The sequence below is a fragment of the Glandiceps talaboti genome, chromosome 2 (assembly GCF_964340395.1).
Source record: "Glandiceps talaboti chromosome 2, keGlaTala1.1, whole genome shotgun sequence".
In the NCBI taxonomy this organism is placed as follows: domain Eukaryota; kingdom Metazoa; phylum Hemichordata; class Enteropneusta; family Spengelidae; genus Glandiceps; species Glandiceps talaboti.
The window spans coordinates 29418536-29440681 of record NC_135550.1 but is presented as its reverse complement, the minus strand read 5'-3'; the positions used below and the strand labels follow the sequence as shown (position 1 = coordinate 29440681).

Here is a 22146-nt window from a genome sequence, read left to right as displayed (position 1 = left end):
AACTGTTCTTATAAAGGTATAGATGTTTCAATCAATAAAGTCAACGGTCGAAAGACTATAGTAAAAGACCACAATATATACCCTTTCATGTGACTTATCTCAATCTTTACGTTCAAGTTCCCAGAATAACAAATTCCGAAATCAAATAATCTAGATCATCTAAAGTATTTGAGAATAATTATCAAAATAACATCAATGCTATATGTGATAGCTTACAAGTTTAATCTCACGCATTGTCTCCCTGCCAAGTCAGATTCACATTCAAAGTGTGAGAACAGCTGCAGAAGAAAACAAACGCAACACGCCCATGTAGCAAGGGGGCGTCCTTCGGTCGACGGCGCAAACGTCACGTAAATGTTGTCTGTTAAAAGTTTATTTGCATAATTTTGGACGTATTGAGAATATGTCCATGGGGAATGTCTTTGAAAATGTTCATTGAAATATATCGTTACTTCGAAATCATCCAGCATTTTCTTGTAAACCCTGAACGAAATGTTCAAGTATAAAGTCGATCATAGACTTGTACACTTCTTCAATTTTTTCTGTGTATCTATGTTCCAGAAGTTCTTCAACTGCTCGCAGGAACGGTTCTCGTATATCCTGTCGAATGACAATATAAACACAGATTAATTGGGACTTCTGCTTATAGTGACAAGGATGAACGTAAATATTCATATAAATAGGTTGAGAAGGTACTACAAACGAATGTAAATTTATCGCAAGTAGACTAAATCTTGTATTTGCAGAAGTAAAGATATTCACATGCATTAACCTGCATTTTGGAGATGTACAATTGTATGATACACTACATCAAAGTAACAGGGATAATCGACTTCAGGCTCCATATATAAGAGATTTCGTTAAAGACACGGGCTTCGCCAGAAGAAATCTCACATTGGGCTCTAACCTATACTTGGAGGTACATTTTGTACTTTGTCAACAGGGATTTCCTTCAAGTCTTGAGTTTGGAGAGAAACAGCATCACCATGTTTGTTGGTGGGGAGGATGTCGGAGGGGTGTGACAAGAGGCCTCCATACCCCCTCCCCCGGGCCTTAAATTCTGCTCGTTCCCTTATCAACGACCGTGTGTTTAATTCACTAACATACGTATCTGACTATCTCCATTTACAATTGTAATGTAAATCTCATTACTGTGTGAATAGATGGAGGCTTTGAATGGATTTACAGGAAGTGCCGTGTGTAGCAAACACAGCCTACAAACTGAAGAGGAATGTTTACTCAGCGTGGGTATGATATTATTTCATAGCATAGCCTTGACCGTTAAGTTTTATATTTGTGTCACTCTCACTGCTCGACCTTTAATTTTATTTTGTGTTATCGTATATTCATTATTGATGATTGAAAATATGATATTTTGTGAAAACCTGTGTTATGTGTAACCCAATACTTTTACTGTAGAAATGAAATCAATGTTATTTTTTGTTAGACTGCTATCAATCATTGTCTATGCATCCACTGCATAGCTAACGTTTTATTACTCGACTGTGTAGTTAAACTGGAAACAAAACACTTTATTGCATGTAAAATGTGCAATTCACATTAGCCTACCTGTAGACTTAAGAACGGCAATCGCTACACTATTCCACTATTCTAACTCATTTTTTGAATTTTGAATTTTCGCTCCGTTCCCTTCTATTCACATAAATCACACACTGAAACAATGAAGGTATTTTGAACTATACATACAAAACCGAATTGCTAGATTTTACAAATAAAACAAGTATCATTGCTTTGTGATCGATGATCGATGATCGCTCGAAATGCGAATGTACTCATTTACATCAATGACGATATTACAGTAATTATATCAAAATGGCGCGCATCTACGTAAAAAATGAAAAACAACATGCTTTGAGACATACACTTCCAATGCTGTCTATTCTCGAAAGGACAGTAATCACTCACCGTCACGAATTCAGGTTTGACGCCATACTTCGCATGTTTGCGCCCTCTCTTGCCGAGTAAATTTATGATATGGTCAACGTCATCTAAACTGTCAATAACCTCATCAAAAATGTTCATAACCATACCACAATGAGTTGCAAAATTCAAATTGTTCCTCAGCTTCTCTTCTGACATGTCTTTATATTCACAAAAAAGATCCTGATATTCGGGGTGAGTTTTGAACAACCTGTAATAATAAATAACATTGCACATTGTGAATTTCCAAGAAATAACATATTAAATAACGCTCAAATTTACTATATGATGGATTATATCGGTTTTCAGCTAATTGTGGAACGACCTTCTTATATTGTATTTTCTTTCCTACACGTGTTATAAAAAATACATTAGTAGATAGAACGTACGGCAGCAAAACAAACAAGTATGGATGAACACAATATTGTATTCAAAATTAAAGAGTTTTAATTGTCACGAAAACAGTTGAACAGCCGGCATCGTTAGATTTTCATAAATCTATGCTTCACATTGCATGTAGTCGTTGCTTATAAAACAAACCACAATGGATAATAGAGCAAGGAGGACAATTTTCAATTTAAGCTTGATATGTACATTGTAGTAGCAATTCCCGGGCTATGTATCACCAACTGATATGTACATTGTAGCAGCAATTCCCGGGCTATGTATCACCAACTGATATGTGCATTATAGTAGCAATACCCGGGCTATGTATCACCAACTGTGATCAATTGTATATTCCAATTATGATGAAAAAGACCAGAGATTTGTGTTCAAAAATATGTCAACAAAGCTTATTTGGTTTTGTGTTAAACAGCGACATATATTTATAGCTCGTTTTTCCCTGTCATCAGACTTTTGATAAAAAAAACTGTGCTTGACGCGTCGATATACACACCCATCGACATAGAATACAGCTAAAATAATCTCCTAAAAGCTTACGGGTGTGTTTAAGAATCCATATTTGTAAATAAAATACACAACTTTCGAATCAAAGAGATGCACTGCTGAATATGTGGAAGGCCAATTGACTAAATATATTCAATAACGTTATTTGCTCTGTAATTCCATTCGACCAAAATATTTTAATGCAATGGCGGAAAAAGGAGGATCACCTCGTTTCCATGACGACCACATAAACGTGACCGACAGCAATGCAGAACGTTACACTTGATTGCACTGTTGTCATGGCAAATGTTTGTTATTATTATTTTGATTATAAAGGTAGATTGGTTATACAATATAAAAAACACTCGACTGGAACAAATTACTAAAAACTGTAATTTCGATAAACCTGTAAGGTGTAAACGCAATGAATATCTAGATTTGTTACATCGGACTCTCTCAAATGAGACAAATATAAAGGAATTCATAAGTGACTAACAAAGAAGTATAAAAAGTAGATTTTGTGCTTGATGAGCGCGGCCTTTTGGTCAACGTGATCGCAACGGCTAGAACTAAAATTGTATTTATTTATCACGACCATCTCTTCGGTCATATCCGTACATGTCCTTCGTTCCATTAAGTCCGTTTCCTTTCCAATAGATGAAAAGCCGAAGATTTCCTAAAGATGTAAAATTAATAGTTAGCAATAATATCTACTGTCACAGTGACGGCTTATAGGCATACTTCAAATAATCTCAAAGGAGTAAAAGGTATGTTTCATCGATTCGTTGTATTCTATTGGAAAGTGCGATGTCCTTTTATATTAACGTGATAATATGCTTTACATGTAAGAGGCAGATATTATAACCTTATCATTTTACACACAAAATTCATTGACACTTGAACGGTATCTTTCCCACATTCAGACAATCTATCTATCTATCTATCTATCTATCTATCTATCTATCTATCTATCTATCTATCTATCTGTCTGTCTGTCTGTCTGTCTGTCTGTCTGTCTGTCTGTCTGTCTGTTTGTCTGTCTCTCTGTCTGTCTGTCTGACTATCTATCATTATCGATCTTTCTATCATTATCTATCTATATATCTATCTATCAATCCATCCACCCACCCACCCACCTATCTATCTATCTATCTATCTATCTATCTATCTATCTATCTATCTATCTATCTATCTATCTATCTATCTATCTATCTATCTATCTATCTATCTATCTATCTGTCTGTCTGTCTGTCTGTCTGTCTGTCTGTCTGTCTGTCTGTCTGTCTGTCTGTCTGTCTGTCTGTCTGTCTATCCATCTATCTATCTATCTATCGACCGACCGACCGATCGACCTACCTACCTACCTATCTAGACTTACCTACCAATCCATCCATCCATCCATCCAACCGTCCGTCCATCCATCCATCCATCCATCCATCCATCCATCCATCCATTTCTGTCTGTCTGTCTGTCTGTCTGTCTGTCTGTCTGTCTGTCTGTCTGTCTGTCTGTCTGTCTGTCTGTCTGTCTGTCTGTCTGTCTGTCTGTCTGTCGGCTTGCCTGCCTGCCTGCCCGTCTGTCGGACTGCCTCCCTGTCTGTCTGTTAACCTGTCTATTTGCTGGTTATGGTTCCTATTTAATCTGGGTGGCCTGATTTTAGTGGAATGCTGGCACAATGTGAAATTATATACGCTGCAAGTACTAAACGAGATCACGTATTTCACGTGTAGTAATTAGAATATATGCCTTCAGCACGACTTTCCTCAGATCATTTGGTTTGAAAGGCATTACAAAATGTGTATACTGCAAAGATTGAGATTCTTCTAACATTTTCAGAACAAAACAGATTTGTCATAAATCGAGAAAATTACTTATGTCCAGGGCCACCTTGTCATTAAAGTAAACATGGGGAATTCAAAATAAAGCCACAAGCTTAATTTAATTCGAACATAATCTCTCAGAAATGTTATTTAATACATGAATTTCTGACAGCAACATATTTTAATACTTAACAGTTGGTTAGGTCAGAACTTGAATTTCACATGGTGATTAATCATTTTATTGTTCCACTTCAATGGAATTATTGCAGGTCAAGGTGTTAGCCTACAGGTAATGTAACGGCACATGACAGTGAAAGACATTTCTTAATTTTTCATATCATTCCCGATATTCAAAATATCATGAAAGTGTCGATGTGTCCTTGGATATAATTCGCTCTACTGTCAGAATATACAGCAGTATACATGGAAATTTATTTCATTTTTTTACGACACAACATCTGTTCCAAAGAAGCTCTGAATCACCAACGTCTACTACGTGCGATCGACCTAAATCCTGACAGTTCTGTTATATTTTCCTGAGACCACGGTCATAGAATCCGTAAGGTGTATATATGCGTCTTTTAAGATTACAAGCTCCATCATCACTTACATTACCACAGTATTCTTTTTGCTAAAAACACAACATAAATGTGTCTCATTATCTCATTAGTTGCAGTCTCTAATGGACCAGTTGCCGTTGGCAAATTGTAAACATTAACACATCTTACTTTCTGTGACCTATTCCACAAATTATAAAACACGAATTGAGGCCGCGTACGCACATTTTGATAACCCTATGATCTAGATATTTCATTGAGTTAGTAGTACATTCTGTTTATCTCTTCAGATTTGCATTTCAGGTCAAACACACGAGAAGTAGTAGAATATTTAGGATGTGTAGTGAAAATAAAATCTATAAAATATAACGTCAAATTGAATACGTTACAGTTTGTAAATAACAACTTGATATATAACATTTGTAGTAGCATGTCTGCCCAATATTTAAGTAACAAAGTCTTAGCAAATGATGTCAATGGGATCATGCTAAAAATCATAAAATAATGCTAAAATGAGTCAAAGTAAAATGTGAGCCTTCCCTAACTTCCATTTTGTAAAATATGGCCCTCCCCTTAGGACTGATTTGTAAAAAGTGCCCCCCCCCCTAATTCCGTGGCACCCCCTTTTTATTTACTGAAGGCTCCCTTATATCACTCTACAAGTAACAATGTGAAAATAAAAGCCATGAGTAAGCTTTAAGGATACCCGGAAAAATTAACAGTATTTGACCTGACATGGCAGAGGATATCAGGCGATTATGAAACATTAGATATATAGTCGTTTACATTCGCAGTAAGGTTTACCAGTCACCGCTAATATATTAGTATTACATTGTGTACTCAACTTATAACGGCCTTGAATTGTATTCATTTACAGAGTCCGACGTGGACAATAAATTATACAATAAACACACCTATTATTTACTTCGGTAATAAGACTGAGAGTTAGCGTTTTAACATTCGAAACATATAACAAACATTGTCTTGTTGATTTCTGAGATTAATAAATTTCAAAAACAAAAAACTATGCCTAATGACATTTTCACTCCGTTAAAAACAGGGAAGTGTGAACACTGAATGTGTTAAATGTGTACGTGTATAAGTATAGTCCTAAGGGCTGAGATGTAGGTCAGCTGTCAACAAAAATAACTATCTCCATGGAAAGACATTTGATTGCCTGTATATCGAGACATGTGAAGTAGAAAATATGTCTCTGCGTGTCTCTGTCTCTGACTCTGTACTGATTTGATTTCTTAAAATATGTACAGAAAAATATATCGATCGATGAAGGTACGCGAGTTTCCCAATGTTTAATCATTCTAAGTGTTATCTCAATGTGTAAACGTATAAATATAGAATATTGAGATGGAACTAACTCTGCAGGTATTAAGAGATGAAATATCAAATCCTAAATTCACAAATATGTGAGCGGCGATGAAGCATTGAAGGTCACATAGTGAGCAATGTACTGATATTTAATGGAGACAAGCTTCGCCTCGTTTCCATCGCAGAAGGAGGTACATTTGGCAATGACAACGCGGAAAGTAGGTGGCATGAATCATTATATATATATATATATATATATATATATATATATATATATATATATATATATATATATATATATATATATATATATATATATATATATATATATATATATATATATATATGTATGATATGCTCTCAAAGGTGATTGAACACTCTACTTGGTATGTATGTATGTATGTATGTATGTATGTATGTATGTATGTATGTATGTATGTATGTATGTATGAATGTATGTATGATATGCTCTCCAAGGTGACTGAGCACTCTACTTGACGAAAGAAGAATGAAACCCTATGTGTGTGTGTGTGTGTGTGTGTGTGTGTGTGTGTGTGTGTGTGTGTGTGTGTATATATATATATATATATATATATATATATATATATATATATATATATATATATATATATATATATATATATAAATGAACACTGGATGGTATCACAACAAAACTCAACTCAAAGGGTTTCCTTACATTCATTCTGACTAGCTTTCTCCCTGTAAACAGAGCATCGCAATGCTATAATATATTCCTTTGCTGACCTGATGATGCTCTGTTACCAGGGCGAAAGCTAGTTGAAGATATTGAAACATTTTGAATTTTGGAGAGAGAAAACAAAGAACACTTTGAACACTTTCTTTGATAACCATCACCAGGGATATAATGATGACTGTACGAAAATTGGCGAACTGTCTTTTGTTTCTGAATCACATATTGACGTGACTTTATTCATCACATGTCCAACTGCGATTCCCACAAAACTATATATCAGTCCTCAGACTACGGTAAATCTACAAATATCAATATAGGTAAGATGTACAGGCTGTCGTATTTGTATAATGCTAGAATTTAGGATGAGTCGTCATAAAAAAAATTGATTCTGAAATAAAACACCCATTATTGAATCTGTACTTATTTCCTGCTTTTATAGTTCTCTTATCCGTAATTTCAATAAGTATCTACAAAGCCTGCAATGTCATAAAAGGGAATCATAATAGTTTTCACTCAGAGAGGTCATATGGTGGAATATATTAAGTCAACAAAGGCAATCCTTTATTTGTATTTAACGGAGAATAGTCTGTAACGTTAGGACTTTGGTGGTTACTTTTCTTTGCAACTTGTACAGCTTTCACGCGGAAGTCTGATATGGTATAATGATGACGTCATTTCATTTATATTGGTTACCAATAAAAGCACAAACTCGCCGACCAAGTCTCTGTGTACACATATCACGTTCTTTCTACTGTTATTTGCTTGTAAATACGTTTAATGTACTCTGACTTTAGATGACAATGTGGCAAATGTTACAGACTGTGCCATTTGTTAATAACGCTCGACTCTCATGATATACCATCTTGTATATGCATATACACTACTTGGTAGTCCGAAGTAAAACACATTCTACGATAAATAGCAGCAGGCACGATCACGCAACCGTGTGCTGCTCTTTGTTGACTGGCATAGTGGTGGGATAGTTATATTTATAGCTTTTGCCATAGAATAAGACATTTCAATTTAATTTATTTGTCTGCACTTGTTCTCTTTAGAATTAAATGGAATCCAGCCAAATGATATGAGCCTCAAATTGCGTGCTGAAGGGCACATCTACGACTCCTCATTCAAAAACGACACACACACACACACACACACACACACACACACACACACACACACACACACACACACACACACACACACACACACACACACACACACACACACGCTTTGCGGAAAAAAAGACTCGGCTTCAAGTCGATCTCTTCATTCAATGCGATATTTGCATTATTATTACTGTATTATACCTAGCAAGTATCTGATAGAATTCATAAAGTCTATTACAGATATTTATATGTCAATTCTTGAATTGAAACAGCATCTGATGACAGTTTTAGACTCTGGAGATTTACAAATAGTGTCAAGCATATTTTTAAAGTAATTTCTTTCTAAAATATATTAATATTTTGAATGATTGATATTTAATTTACTAATCCCGAAATAATGGAGGAATAACTTGTCATGGTCATTGTAGTAATTAAATGATTCAACGCTCTTCTGTTTCCATCACCCTGCTACCTCCTTCTGAAGTGATATAAATCCTCCTGGTAGATAATGAAACCGGGATTAATTAAGATGGTCACAGCGAATCCCTGTAATCTATATCAATCTAATCTGACAGCATGATTTAACCATGCGTGTGACAGAGAATAATTATTTTTAACATTGTCTTTATTTGGTGGCTTACAATTAACTAATATCATTCATTGTAATTGAGTGTCCCAAGTCACTCGGGATTAGCTTTTATTTTCTAAATGGAAAAATCTATCAAATCAAGAAAAACGAAAAAGAAGCGAAAATGAAAGTAATCATATTAACAAAGTGAAGACAATCCCCTTGAGAGAATTAGTGGAGGCGATGTGGCTTTTCTTCAAATAATGAAGTTATTTGCTGTATACAAGTCATTTATCTGAATTACCTAAGATTGGGTGAAGATTGATCTCGGGGTGGTTTCATTTATTTGCCAATTAAATAACGCAATTATGTAAGCCAGTGTCCTTGTGTATGTAGTCAGCTATCGTAGGAAATAAAGAATTAGTCTAACACTAAATTCGATCAAAATAGACAAGGTTGACAACTTCCGAACAATTGTAAAAAATATCAAAGAGAGTGGAATAGGTCCTTCCCAAGTGACATATTTCCCTTCAAGTAGGAGTACATGTTGAAATAACAGGATGTTATATACTGTTATATACGCCTTTAATATACAAAGGAAAGTATCAGGATAGATTCTAGATTAAATAATTGGTGTATATGCAATTGTGTGTGACTACTCTTAATAGAGATTTTGAAAACAGAATGACACATTTTAGTTATTTGTTGTGTGTCTTTATTTTCATGAATTCACAAATTGAATGTACATATTCAGTTATTCTTAAATGGCTATAGCGGATCAAGCCAGGAAAGCCATGGGGGTATCTTTCGTATGGTCAGAAATACGGGTGCTTTGCAACACAGAGAATATTTTAAGCTTTTTGATATAATGATCTTACCAGTAATTACCTATTGTGCAGAAATTTGGGGTTATAAACAGTATCAGTATGCTGAAAGAATACAACTAATATTGTCAAGCATTCCAATGCCTGATGTATGCGAGTGCGGTATATGTTCAATTTTTATACACACTGTCAAAAAGTTAATAACATATATCGGTTAAAACTCTTTAAAATGTCACAAAACAAAGTAACTAATCATAGTTATGATCTGGCAGTTGCTATTGACAACAACAAGGGGAAATCGTGTTAAACATGTTCTGTTTAAACAAGTTTGGTTTTTTCAAGGTCCTGGTGACTTTGATGCCTTCCTCTGCATGCATGCAAATGACCAGAGCAAATGATATATTTAAACAAAACAGGTGGTCAGAAAGTTTTAACACGATATAAGGATAAACTTCGTCTTTATCGAAATTTCAAGGTTACGTTTATAAATACGTGAAGACTACGTGAAGACTACTTGCAATGACTTTAAATATGGATATAAAACTTCGTTGGTCGTTAGCCATTTTGAGATGATGTGGCCTTGGACTGGCAGTTGAGGAAGGCAGGTCCCAGGGTGTCGATTTTGAAGACCGTTTTTGCAAAAATTTTATGTCAACAGATGTTGAGGATGAATTTCATTTCTTTTCTCAGTTTCATTTCAGAACCACAATCTGAGGGGAAAATGCATACCGAAGTGGTCGTATAGACAGAAATGTTTTGCTCTCGTGTCATGTAATAAGAATTATGTAATAATCAACTTGTCAATGTTTGTGTACAAATCATTCAAGTTAAGTAAAGAATTCATTTATTTATTTGTTTATTCATTCATTCATTCATTCATCTCTGTGTTATTATTTTTATTTTTGTCTCTGTATGGTGTAACCATTTATGTTTTTGCTAAGAGCAACACAGACACACACACACATACACACATACATACATACATACATACATACATACATACATACATACATACATACATACATGGATGAGTAGATGGATGAATAGATGGACGGACGGATGAATTGATATATGGATGGATAGGAAGTAAGATAGAATAATAGATTGATTGGTTGAGTGGCAGACAAACTTATTATAATATATGCAATCCAGAATATTTCTACACCGAATGGAACACATTACGTGATAGAGAACATGGGACTAAAAGTTTACAGACAGTAATAATTAAAAGTGCTCTTGCGTATAGATTAATACATTTCCTGATAATGAATTTTGCCACGAATCGCTCGTTTTCATCAGCTTAATTCGTGCAATCAATTTAATTTGACAGTCAAGTATTAAATCGTGATAAAAACACCCACACAATGTACGCATGAAGCATGAAATATTTACACGTACCTTTACAAGTTTAATGAATTGTGAATCGTCTTTTAACTTACGACCTATGCAGAGGTTACTGACAGTTTCATTCGGTAGTTTCTCGAGGAGAACAAAGTGAACGTGCTACGATCGACAAGTGTAATACTACTATTGAGTTCGTGTTGTACGTTAATAGAATTAATGTGCCTGTGACTTCACGAGGACCAAGGTGCCATACGATGATGTATAGCATACATGACTTTATATAGAATATATTTACGTTCAACATGTTGAAAATTACGACCATTTATTATTCATCTGAATTAATTAATTATAAAGAAAATTGAGCTTAAAGTTGTTGCTTTTTTTCAAACGGACGACTCACATTTTGATAGTCAATGGTCAGGTATTTAAACATTAGACTTCATATAAATCAGCCCTTTCTAGTCTAAGATGTTACTCTTTCCTACATGTAATCTGCAGAAACGTCTATTTGTGTATATGTATGTAAATAAATCATTGGGACAGCACAGAAACCCACACATGTAAAACTAAATGAAGTTTATAACCGAGGGTTGTAGATGTTATAAGGATTTGTAGTTTTAAAGCAAGATGTTCATATATGGATTATAATTAAGTGTTACATTGATTTATCATGGATTGCTGGTTGTAGTTTTAATGTTACTTTTAAATCAACTACATTTTTATAAAATACAATCTGATTATTAATTGGAGTATTTTTGTCAGATATAGGGCCAACTACGTGAAATAATTTTGTCAACAGATTCCCCCATTTACATTGGGTAAATACTACACTTTAGATCATTAACGTACTATCTAAGATACCGGACATATATACTATTTTAATATGTATCGTTCTCTCTCGATTGTGCGTCAAGTTTCACTCAGAGTCTTGTATGCTACTGCATGTAAGTACACTCTCTGTTTCCTTAGCAACAACACAACAAGTTCGAAATCTGACAGCTCATGTGTGACAATGCATACGCTGTAAGTGTTTTGTTAATTTGCCATAGTCGTTTGGACTCTAATAGATGTTTCTATTAAGATGCTAGACTGCCAGGCAATTATAATATAGACATTCATTGTGCGAGTAACGTGCTGCGCTTGCCTAAAACTCCACTTTCAATAGAATGTTCATGATGGATATGAGGTGACACAATAGTTTGACCCAACCTTGCTAAACCTGTAAATTCAAACTTGGAAAATAATTACAATGACGATGACACAATATTTGATGAGATTGTCATGTATTTATCGAATACAATTACTACCTGTATAAACATATTTCTTGTATGTTATCAAATCCGTGTATTAGTTGCCATAGTGAAGTTCGTCGATGGAGTACGAGTCGTTTCGTATTTCACGTAGTGTATCTTTCCCACGCGTTGTCTTAATATACCCTTTAAGCATAAACATGCTACTTTCCGCCACAGTGATGTTACAAATTGATTATAAAAAAAGTTACTGCTTTAGCTGACAACTTCCATGTTGATATCATCAATGAATGCATTTCAATGATAACTGACTGTTAATATATATGTTCCTCAGTCAAGGCCACCCGTAATATAATTTAATCCATTGGTTATATTGACACAAGCTGACAACGGTTGTTCGTTCTTGTAAAATCGAAATTCACGCTGTATTATTTGCTGTACTGTAAAAATTGGTATTTCCCGCGTTTGAAGAAACATTACATGATATTTGTATGACCTTAAACCTGGTAATTTCAACATCTAGTTTTTTGATCTGCCACCGACAAATTATCAGGAAATACTTTTTCTTATACGGTAATTTAAAGTTATTATCGAAGGCAAATATGTTTTATAATACACCCACAAGGATATCACCCTGTGACATATATGAACTTTTGTGTTGTACATTTCTAATTCACGTGGCGTCATATTAAGCTATTAATTGTCATAACTTTGTATCGTTTTCCTTTTCATTTATAGAACTTACAAAAACATATCGATCGGGCCTTTAGGTGATCAGTTCCCAATAAGTTAGCCTCGTGACGTAGACTTTCGCGGTGTAGGCTTGATATTGGATATGGAGAGTCTCTTACAGGGACGTAACAGACAGATAGATAGAAAGACAGACAGACAGACAGATAGATAGATAGATAGATAGATAGATAGATAGATAGATAGATAGATAGATAGATAGATAGATGGATGGATGGATGGATGGATGGATGGATGGATGGATGGATGGATGGATGGATGGATAGATAGATAGATAGATAGATAGATCGATCGATCGATCGACAGATAGATAGATAGATAGATAGATAGATAGATAGATAGATAGATAGATAGATAGATAGATAGATAGATAGATAGATAGATAGATAGATAGATAGATAGATAGATAGATAGATAGATAGATAGATAGATAGATAGATAGATAGATAGATAACCTAACATATTTTGTATTGAACGTCGACTACTCGACTAGGTTTTAAAATATTTTTATATACAAGGCATTGGAATTGACTTTCATGATTGCAGTAAGTATGAATATTGATGTTCTGACAACAGTGGCTGATTATGACAACGTCGTTTGTGTGGCACTGCTGAAATGTTAATTCCATACACTTTATCATCATTTCAACACCATACCGCTTCTTTTTACACAGACACGGCTATTTAGTATGCATTTCACAACGTAACTATACATTTCTACGGCAGACACACAGACTAATGTTTGATAACGTCAGGTTATACATGTCATTGTATCGATCGATACTTGATTTTAAACCTGTCAGTGTTCATATAATGACACTAAAAGGCCAACAGCACATCAACGTTGTTCGATTCGTTAATACGCAGGTGTGGAATTCTCGCTGTCAATAGCGTAAAGTTCAGCAAAATCATTCTTTTTGTGGTAAAACTGGAAAGACGTCAGACTCTTTGGACTCACAATGACGCCATTTACTATTGTATAGGGAAATTTGTAAAACGATTGATATTTTTATAACTTATAACATCAAAAACTACATAACAGGTACTGAAGAATAATACTATACAGTGACAGCAAAATAAATTAAATTATTTATCTGTTCCCATGTGAACTCATTTGAATGGAAGAAGAAACTAGCTTCATTTATTTTATTTCGTGATGATAATATTCATTAATAACATTTGTGACAACACCCTAAGTTATCAAGCCTACATGGCTATTTACCTGACAATACTATATAGTACTTTACGATATGGCGTCTACCGTGCCGCGATAAAAATGTGTTGTTGACTGCTGGTTGCCAAGCAACGGAAAGAAGTGGATATTACACGCCTGCGATGCAATCTCACCATGTGTCTGATGAAAGAAAACGAAACTGCAATTTCGTTTGCCGTCTTGCCATAGTTTATATTGCTTCAATTTCCTGCTGAAGCTCATCGCGATAAATGTACTGGTAGATGACCTCTATGAAAATACAACAGTCTTCAGCTAAATTTGAATTATTTAACAAAAGTGACAGAATGTTTACCTCAGAAAATTTTGTTATATCGCATAGTACACAATCAAAATAAATATGAAAAATAAATACTGATTGAGAATAAAAATTAGGATCATTATAAAGTTAAAAATTGTTCAGCGATTGTCGTTTGAAAGCAAGATCGTAAATACTTAAGATCAATATGGCTTTGTGACTTTTCCTTACAGCATATAAAAAGTCTTAATATGTACATCTGGCTCAAAGTGCGAATCCAAAACTCGTTTGCCACCTTTAATAGTGCAATCTATTGTTATAGTCCTATAATTATGTGTAGAGAAACTTAGAATGTATCACCCATACTTCTATATATCATTATGTGTAGAACACGTTATAGAGAGACTTAGAATGTATCACCCATACTGCTATATATCATTATGTGTAGAACACATTATAGAGAGACTTAGAATGTATCACCCATACTGCTATATATCATTATGTGTAGAACACATTATAGAGAGACTTAGAATGTATCACCCATACTGCTATATATCATTATGTGTAGAGCACATTATAGAGAGACTTACAATGTATCATCCATACTGCTATATATCATTATGTGTAGAACACATTATAGAGAGACTTACAATGTATCATCCATACTGCTATATATCATTATGTGTAGAGCACGTTATAGAGAGACTTACAATGTATCACCCATACTGCTATATATCATTATGTGTAGAGCACATTATAGAGAGACTTACAATGTATCACCCATACTGCTATATATCATTATGTGTAGAGCACATTATAGAGAGACTTACAATGTATCACCCATACTGTTATATATCATTATGTGTAGAGCACATTATAGAGAGACTTACAATGTATCACCCATACTGTTATATATCATTATGTGTAGAGCACGTTATAGAGAGACTTACAATGTATCACCCATACTGTTATATATCATTATGTGTAGAACACATTATAGAGAGACTTACAATGTATCACCCATACTGGTATATATCATTATGTGTAGAACACGTTATAGAGAGACTTACAATGTATCACCCATACTGCTATATATCATTATGTGTAGAACACGTCATAGAGAGACTTGCAACGTATCACCCATACTGCTATATATCATTATGTGTAGAGCACATTATAGAGAGACTTAAAATGTATCACCCATACTTCTATATATCATTATGTGTAGAGCACGTCATAGAGAGACTTACAATGTATCACCCATACTGTTATATATCATTATGTGTAGAACACATTATAGAGAGACTTACAATGTATCACCCATACTGTTATATATTATTATGTGTAGAGCACGTTATAGAGAGACTTACAATGTATCATCCATACTGCTATATATCATTATGTATGTGTATAGCACATTATAGAGAGACTTACAATGTATCATCCATACTGCTATATATCATTATGTATGTGTATAGCACATTATAGAGAGACTTACAATATAATGTATCATCCATACTGCTATATATCATTATGTGTAGAACACATTATAGAGAGACTTACAATATATCATCCATACTGCTATATATCATTATGTGTAGAACACATTATAGAGAGACTTACAATGTATCATCCATACTGTTATATATCATTATGTGTAGAGCACGTTATAGAGAGACTTACAATGTATCACCCATACTGTTATATATCATTATGTGTAGAGCACGTTATAGAGAGACTTACAATGTATCATCCATACTAGTATATCATTATGTGTAGAACACGTTATAGAGAGACTTACAATGTATCACCCATACTGCTATATATCATTATGTGTAGAGCACGTTATAGAGAGACTTACAATGTATCACCCATACTGTTATATATCATTGTGTGTAGAACACGTTATAGAGAGACTTACAATGTATCACCCATACTGCTATATATCATTATGTGTAGAACACGTTATAGAGAGACTTACAATGTATCACCCATACTGTTATATATCATTATGTGTAGAGCACGTTATAGAGAGACTTACAATGTATCACCCATACTGTTATATATCATTATGTGTAGAGCACATTATAGAGAGACTTACAATGTATCATCCATACTGCTATATATCATTATAGTGTGTAGAACACGTTATAGAGAGACTTACAATGTATCATCCATACTGCTATATATCATTATGTGTAGAGCACATTATAGAGAGACTTACAATGTATCACCCATACTGCTATATATCATTATGTGTAGAACACATTATAGAGAGACTTACAATGTATCATCCATACTGCTATATATCATTATGTGTAGAGCACATTATAGAGAGACTTACAATGTATCACCCATACTGTTATATATCATTATGTGTAGAACACGTTATAGAGAGACTTACAATGTATCACCCATACTGCTATATATCAATATGTGTAGAACACATTATAGAGAGACTTACAATGTATCACCCATACTGCTATATATCATTATGTGTAGAACACGTTATAGAGAGACTTACAATGTATCATCCATACTGCTATATATCATTATGTGTAGAGCACGTTATAGAGAGACTTACAATGTATCACCCATACTGCTATATATCATTATGTGTAGAGCACATTATAGAGAGACTTACAATGTATCACCCATACTGCTATATATCATTATAGTGTGTAGAACACGTTATAGAGAGACTTACAATGTATCATCCATACTGTTATATATCATTATGTGTAGAGCACGTTATAGAGAGACTTACAATGTATCACCCATACTGTTATATATCATTATGTGTAGAACACATTATAGAGAGACTTACAATATATCACCCATACTGCTATATATCATTATGTGTAGAACACATTATAGAGAGACTTACAATATATCACCCATACTGCTATATATCATTATGTGTAGAACACATTATAGAGAGACTTACAATGTATCACCCATACTGCTATATATTATTATGTGTAGAACACGTTATAAAGAGACTTACAATGTATCACTCATACTGCTATATATCATTATGTGTAGAGCACATTATAGAGAGACTTACAATGTATCACCCATACTGTTATATATCATTATAGTGTGTAGAACACATTATAGAGAGACTTACAATGTATCACCCATACTGTTATATATCATTATGTGTAGAACACGTTATAGAGAGACTTACAATATATCACCCATACTGTTATATATCATTTTAATGCAGTGCGATTCATTCTAATTCATAGATTTAAAATTCAAATTGTTTCCTAACTAAAAGCTCTTATTTCTACATTTGGAGGATGTGTCACTAATACAAATTTTGAATCGGCATCTTTCCCAACATGCATTGCCACAAAATAATGGCGTCGAAATTTAAGAAACAAATTTGTATCTGCAACCTCCCCTTAATTTTGATAGATCGTAATATCAACCGTTCTTCTGTGAGTCTTCCACGATATTTCAGGACAGTAAACTCTTCAGTTCTTATTGGGCGTGAAAAAAAATGGTTTAAGACAAAGAAAGGAAGAAGAAAATGTAATATGAGTACAGATCGAGCATTCGGACCAGTTTAGCTTTCCATAGAGTGGCCCAATCATTCAGTCCTGGAGAGTCTAAACAACCTTATTCGATCTAAACAACTTATGTGTCTGGATTTGATTCCATTAGTGCGTTCATTTTCATCCCATTCCTAAAAAAAGGCATTAGTGTTGTACAGTTAGACGGAGGCATTCACAGCCTACGTCCTGTAAGTGGATTTTCTGACTGACCGAATTGGTACTTCGATCTATTAAGGCTACATGTATACACCTAATGCACTGAATGTTTCAAGCCTGCAACGTATAAACGAGATTGAGATAGGTTCTATAAAGAACAGAATTGCCGATATTTCCACGACAATTTCACGATAAATATAGTGAAATGAGACTGACAGAAAACCATTGGTATTTTTTAATCTTTTCCCCCGTAAATGTATTATCTTGTTTGAATTGTACAGAAAGTCATTATTCTCAGGACGTAAGCCTATAAGCAGGTTATGATCACGCGTTCTACCACATAGTTTCCGGTTGGTTGGCAAGTTGGTTCGCGAAATGCATGGATATCTCTTCATTACGTGTATATATACGTTTTTTGTGAATATATTGTTACGGATCAAGAAGTAGAATGAAAAGTCACATTCTCACTTTTATATACTTGAACTCGTGTTTTTTTATTAATTCAATTTCATTATTTTGAGTCAGACGTTTTTATGTTGTACCGGCCTGCTTTTTATAAATCACATAAATGTACGGAATTACCAAAGTTGTAAGTAAATTACACTTCCTTGTATAGTGATATTGGGAGAACAACTAACGACCATGTATATAGTAGTACATGGCAATCAACCAGGTGAATTATGATGCACAATATAATACTTTGAACACAACACGAATATCTAACCAAAATACGATGTAATGTAAACCATTGGATTTGAATATGAGCTCCAACACACACAAAATATTAAATGATCATGCAATACTTGGATATAGACTAATGAAGACATATCAATCAGGTTGTACTAATCCCTACTAAAAGATCGAAGTTAACCACATGGCGGTCAATGTACAATCATCACATTACATTTTTCACCAACTGATTAAATTGAATTTGGTACAGGGTGGATGTTTTAATCAATCACTGTAAGTCCATCCACTCGCATGTTTTATTTCTACGGTATTAAATGTTCTGTATGTAATTACACGCAACTTGATATGCACCAAATCCGATCATGGATTTCTGTCAAACATCACCCGTTTTAAAACGATTCATTACTTAAAGATTGGTGAAGTTGACTAGTCACACATTATTATCTAGCCATCATAGATATAGGCTTTTACACACGTAACTTTAACAAAAACAGAATTATGCCATCAGTGTTATTTTTTTATGAAATTTTCCTATCCGGCTTAAGGCTGGAAAGATGCTGAACGTTCATACATGTAATTTTCAAACGGGGGTTCGTCTGCCCTCCGCCCTAAGCAAACGCATATCATATTTACCGTGAGAAATTGAAGAGACCAGTATGTAATGAGTCGATTAGATCTGCAACGCTTCAAGCCATGCGGTATTTTGCAAAGATAAGGTATACTAACACAACCTATGTGATTTGAGTGACAATTGGGAGAAAACAGCACTGTCCTCACTCGGTAGTTTTATCACGAATACAACGTATCTTTCTACTCAATATAATACAGTCGAACTATAAATGTAATATTTTCACTCGGCGTAATGAAATTTACATGTACGTATGCTCCGATTCTTATTTTTTCTATCGCCCTTTGAATTACATCAAAAGATTGGATTTAATTTGTATCTTTCATACACAATTATATTCAGGGACTTGAAAAGTCTATTCACGACTTAATTTAGTCAATATATAGTAAAGAATGCTCATTAACGGAATCTTTCTCTCGAATTGCTGTATATTTAATGTCCCCATAGCTAGATGACATATAAGTATAGAGTAAAACGTGCATCTGAATTATTCAAACATTTGACGAAACACACCAGGGAATTCAACATTGTACATTGTACATCTTAGTCGGATTATAGATGTTGAATTAAAATAATACACATATCATCTCAAAGCGAGTGCCCTTGTTCAGTGTTTTTCTCTATCGAGTAACAAAAACTTACAAATAATGCAAATCTCTTTAGCAAGACGCAAAAATCACAAATGGATAAAAATGTCTTTCCACTGCAATATTAGTACACAATGTAATATATGGATTATAGAGACACGGGTATTGAATTACGTGCCGGTGATATGTTTGAAGTTAAGCTGAATCACCGTTATATCTAACTTAGTGTTGTTCTTTCCTAAGATCATTGCATCTTTGTCGAATTGTTCGTATCCAACATCTTACCTGATAAACATATTGATTCCAACGTCTTCCATAGCTCTCTGGATAGCTTTCCACGATTTCTGTATACTGAACTTCTGTCGTGCCGTTAGTGGCAACCTTGGGTCGACTTGTTGTGGCGGCGGTGGCTCTTCCAGTGGATCGTTCGTGTTAATACGATCTGATGCGGCCGAAGATGTACAACCCATAGTTCAACACACAACCAATGCTTTGAACTTCATTACTTCTAGAAGGTCATACATACAGTAGCAGCCATGTGGCGTTTGTATGTCCGTAAAACATTCTGCGGGGCATGGATTACATACGTAAGAAAACAGCTGTCAATGGTGTGATACGAGAGATTGGAATTACAGCGTCTGTACGTTCAGTCGTTCAGATATTAAGCGCTATCAAACAACGAATAGTCATCACGGTTGCCATGACAACTGTAATAACCAGGAGATATTCAGGAGATATCAATTCCCATTCATAGGCATCGTTCCCTCTTTTCCTGTGATGATAAGAAAATTGAGTCATTAGAATATAACTGAGGACGATTGGGTGGTTGTGAATTAATGTGCCGCTCTATTCAACTTACCAGTTCTAACGGATTCTTGATGTCCCCTCTGAACTAGAGAGTGTGTGTGAGGCTGTTGGCTGTAATACAGTGGGGGAAATGATGAATTACATCTGGAATCCAGTAGATTTAAGCTTGTTTATGTTGGATCGTTGAATCTTCTACATTTACCATAAGTTATCTGCTACCCCCAGCGATGTGGAATCACCGCAGACTTGTCATCTACCATAATCAGTATTCATAACAAACAGGCGGGTGACAAAATGTCGCTCAATTCAGTGTTGTAAACGTCGAGGTAAACAAGAACCTTGCACTGGTTCAACCATATGATATGGACTGCTAGAATTAAAAAAAATATATATAGCGAGTTTCAAGTCAACTCAATGTGTATCCAAGTATAAAAATGACGCTCTATTGCATTAGGTTGTGCTTAAATTGAGTACGACTATGAGAATCTGATTACATGATATGACGTAATCATATATGCAAATGAACCCACAGTTTAACTGAAATCCGAAATTAACATTTAAAAACAGTATTCAATATGTGCATGGATACATACCGTTGATTTGATTTCTAATGATCATTTCTTTTCTGTTTTCCTCTTGTTTGTTACCGCGATGTGGATACACGCACCGTAACCATGCCAACGATTGGCTAGTAAATTTGACGCGTCTCAAGGTGTCACGATGATTTTCTCCCGAAATGACTGTATAAATTTGTGATTGCATCTATTTGTACGGTGTGTATTTGAATAGTCCATGTTTATTAAGTTCAAATTGAAATACTGTAGTTCTGCATAATTCAATAATCCAAAATGTATGTATGGTTGTACTCTCTGATAGCGTGATAAATCATGGCGTGTGCACCAGGCTGTGGTATAATTTGTCAGTGTCAATTGCCATCAAAGTAGGCTGCCACGGTTTTGCCATCACATGGATAGATTGCATTCCAGCCTTTTGGTTATCCAAATGTTGAATCAGTAGTAGACAAATACATTATATCCATTTCAACAAATAACAACTTTTTTTCTCATACATATATTTTGACGGGGCTAATATCACACGACTTTATCGAAAGACGTAACAGTGGTCCCGTCTATAAATCCAAATTGCAAACATCG

The 22146-nt window shown here is 34.5% G+C and overlaps 1 protein-coding gene across 1 annotated transcript; it reads right to left on the bottom strand.

Annotated features, from left to right (window-relative positions):
* On the bottom strand, positions 1–20779 carry LOC144453796 (globin-like). The gene is made up of 3 exons (XM_078145158.1): positions 20471–20779; positions 1927–2152; positions 1–600 (listed from the first exon to the last, which is right to left on the bottom strand). The coding sequence occupies exons 1-3, from the start codon at positions 20653–20655 to the stop codon at positions 460–462; spliced, it is 552 nt and encodes a 183-aa protein (XP_078001284.1). The 5' UTR covers positions 20656–20779; the 3' UTR covers positions 1–459.
* Between the last annotated feature and the right edge of the window lie 1367 nt (positions 20780–22146).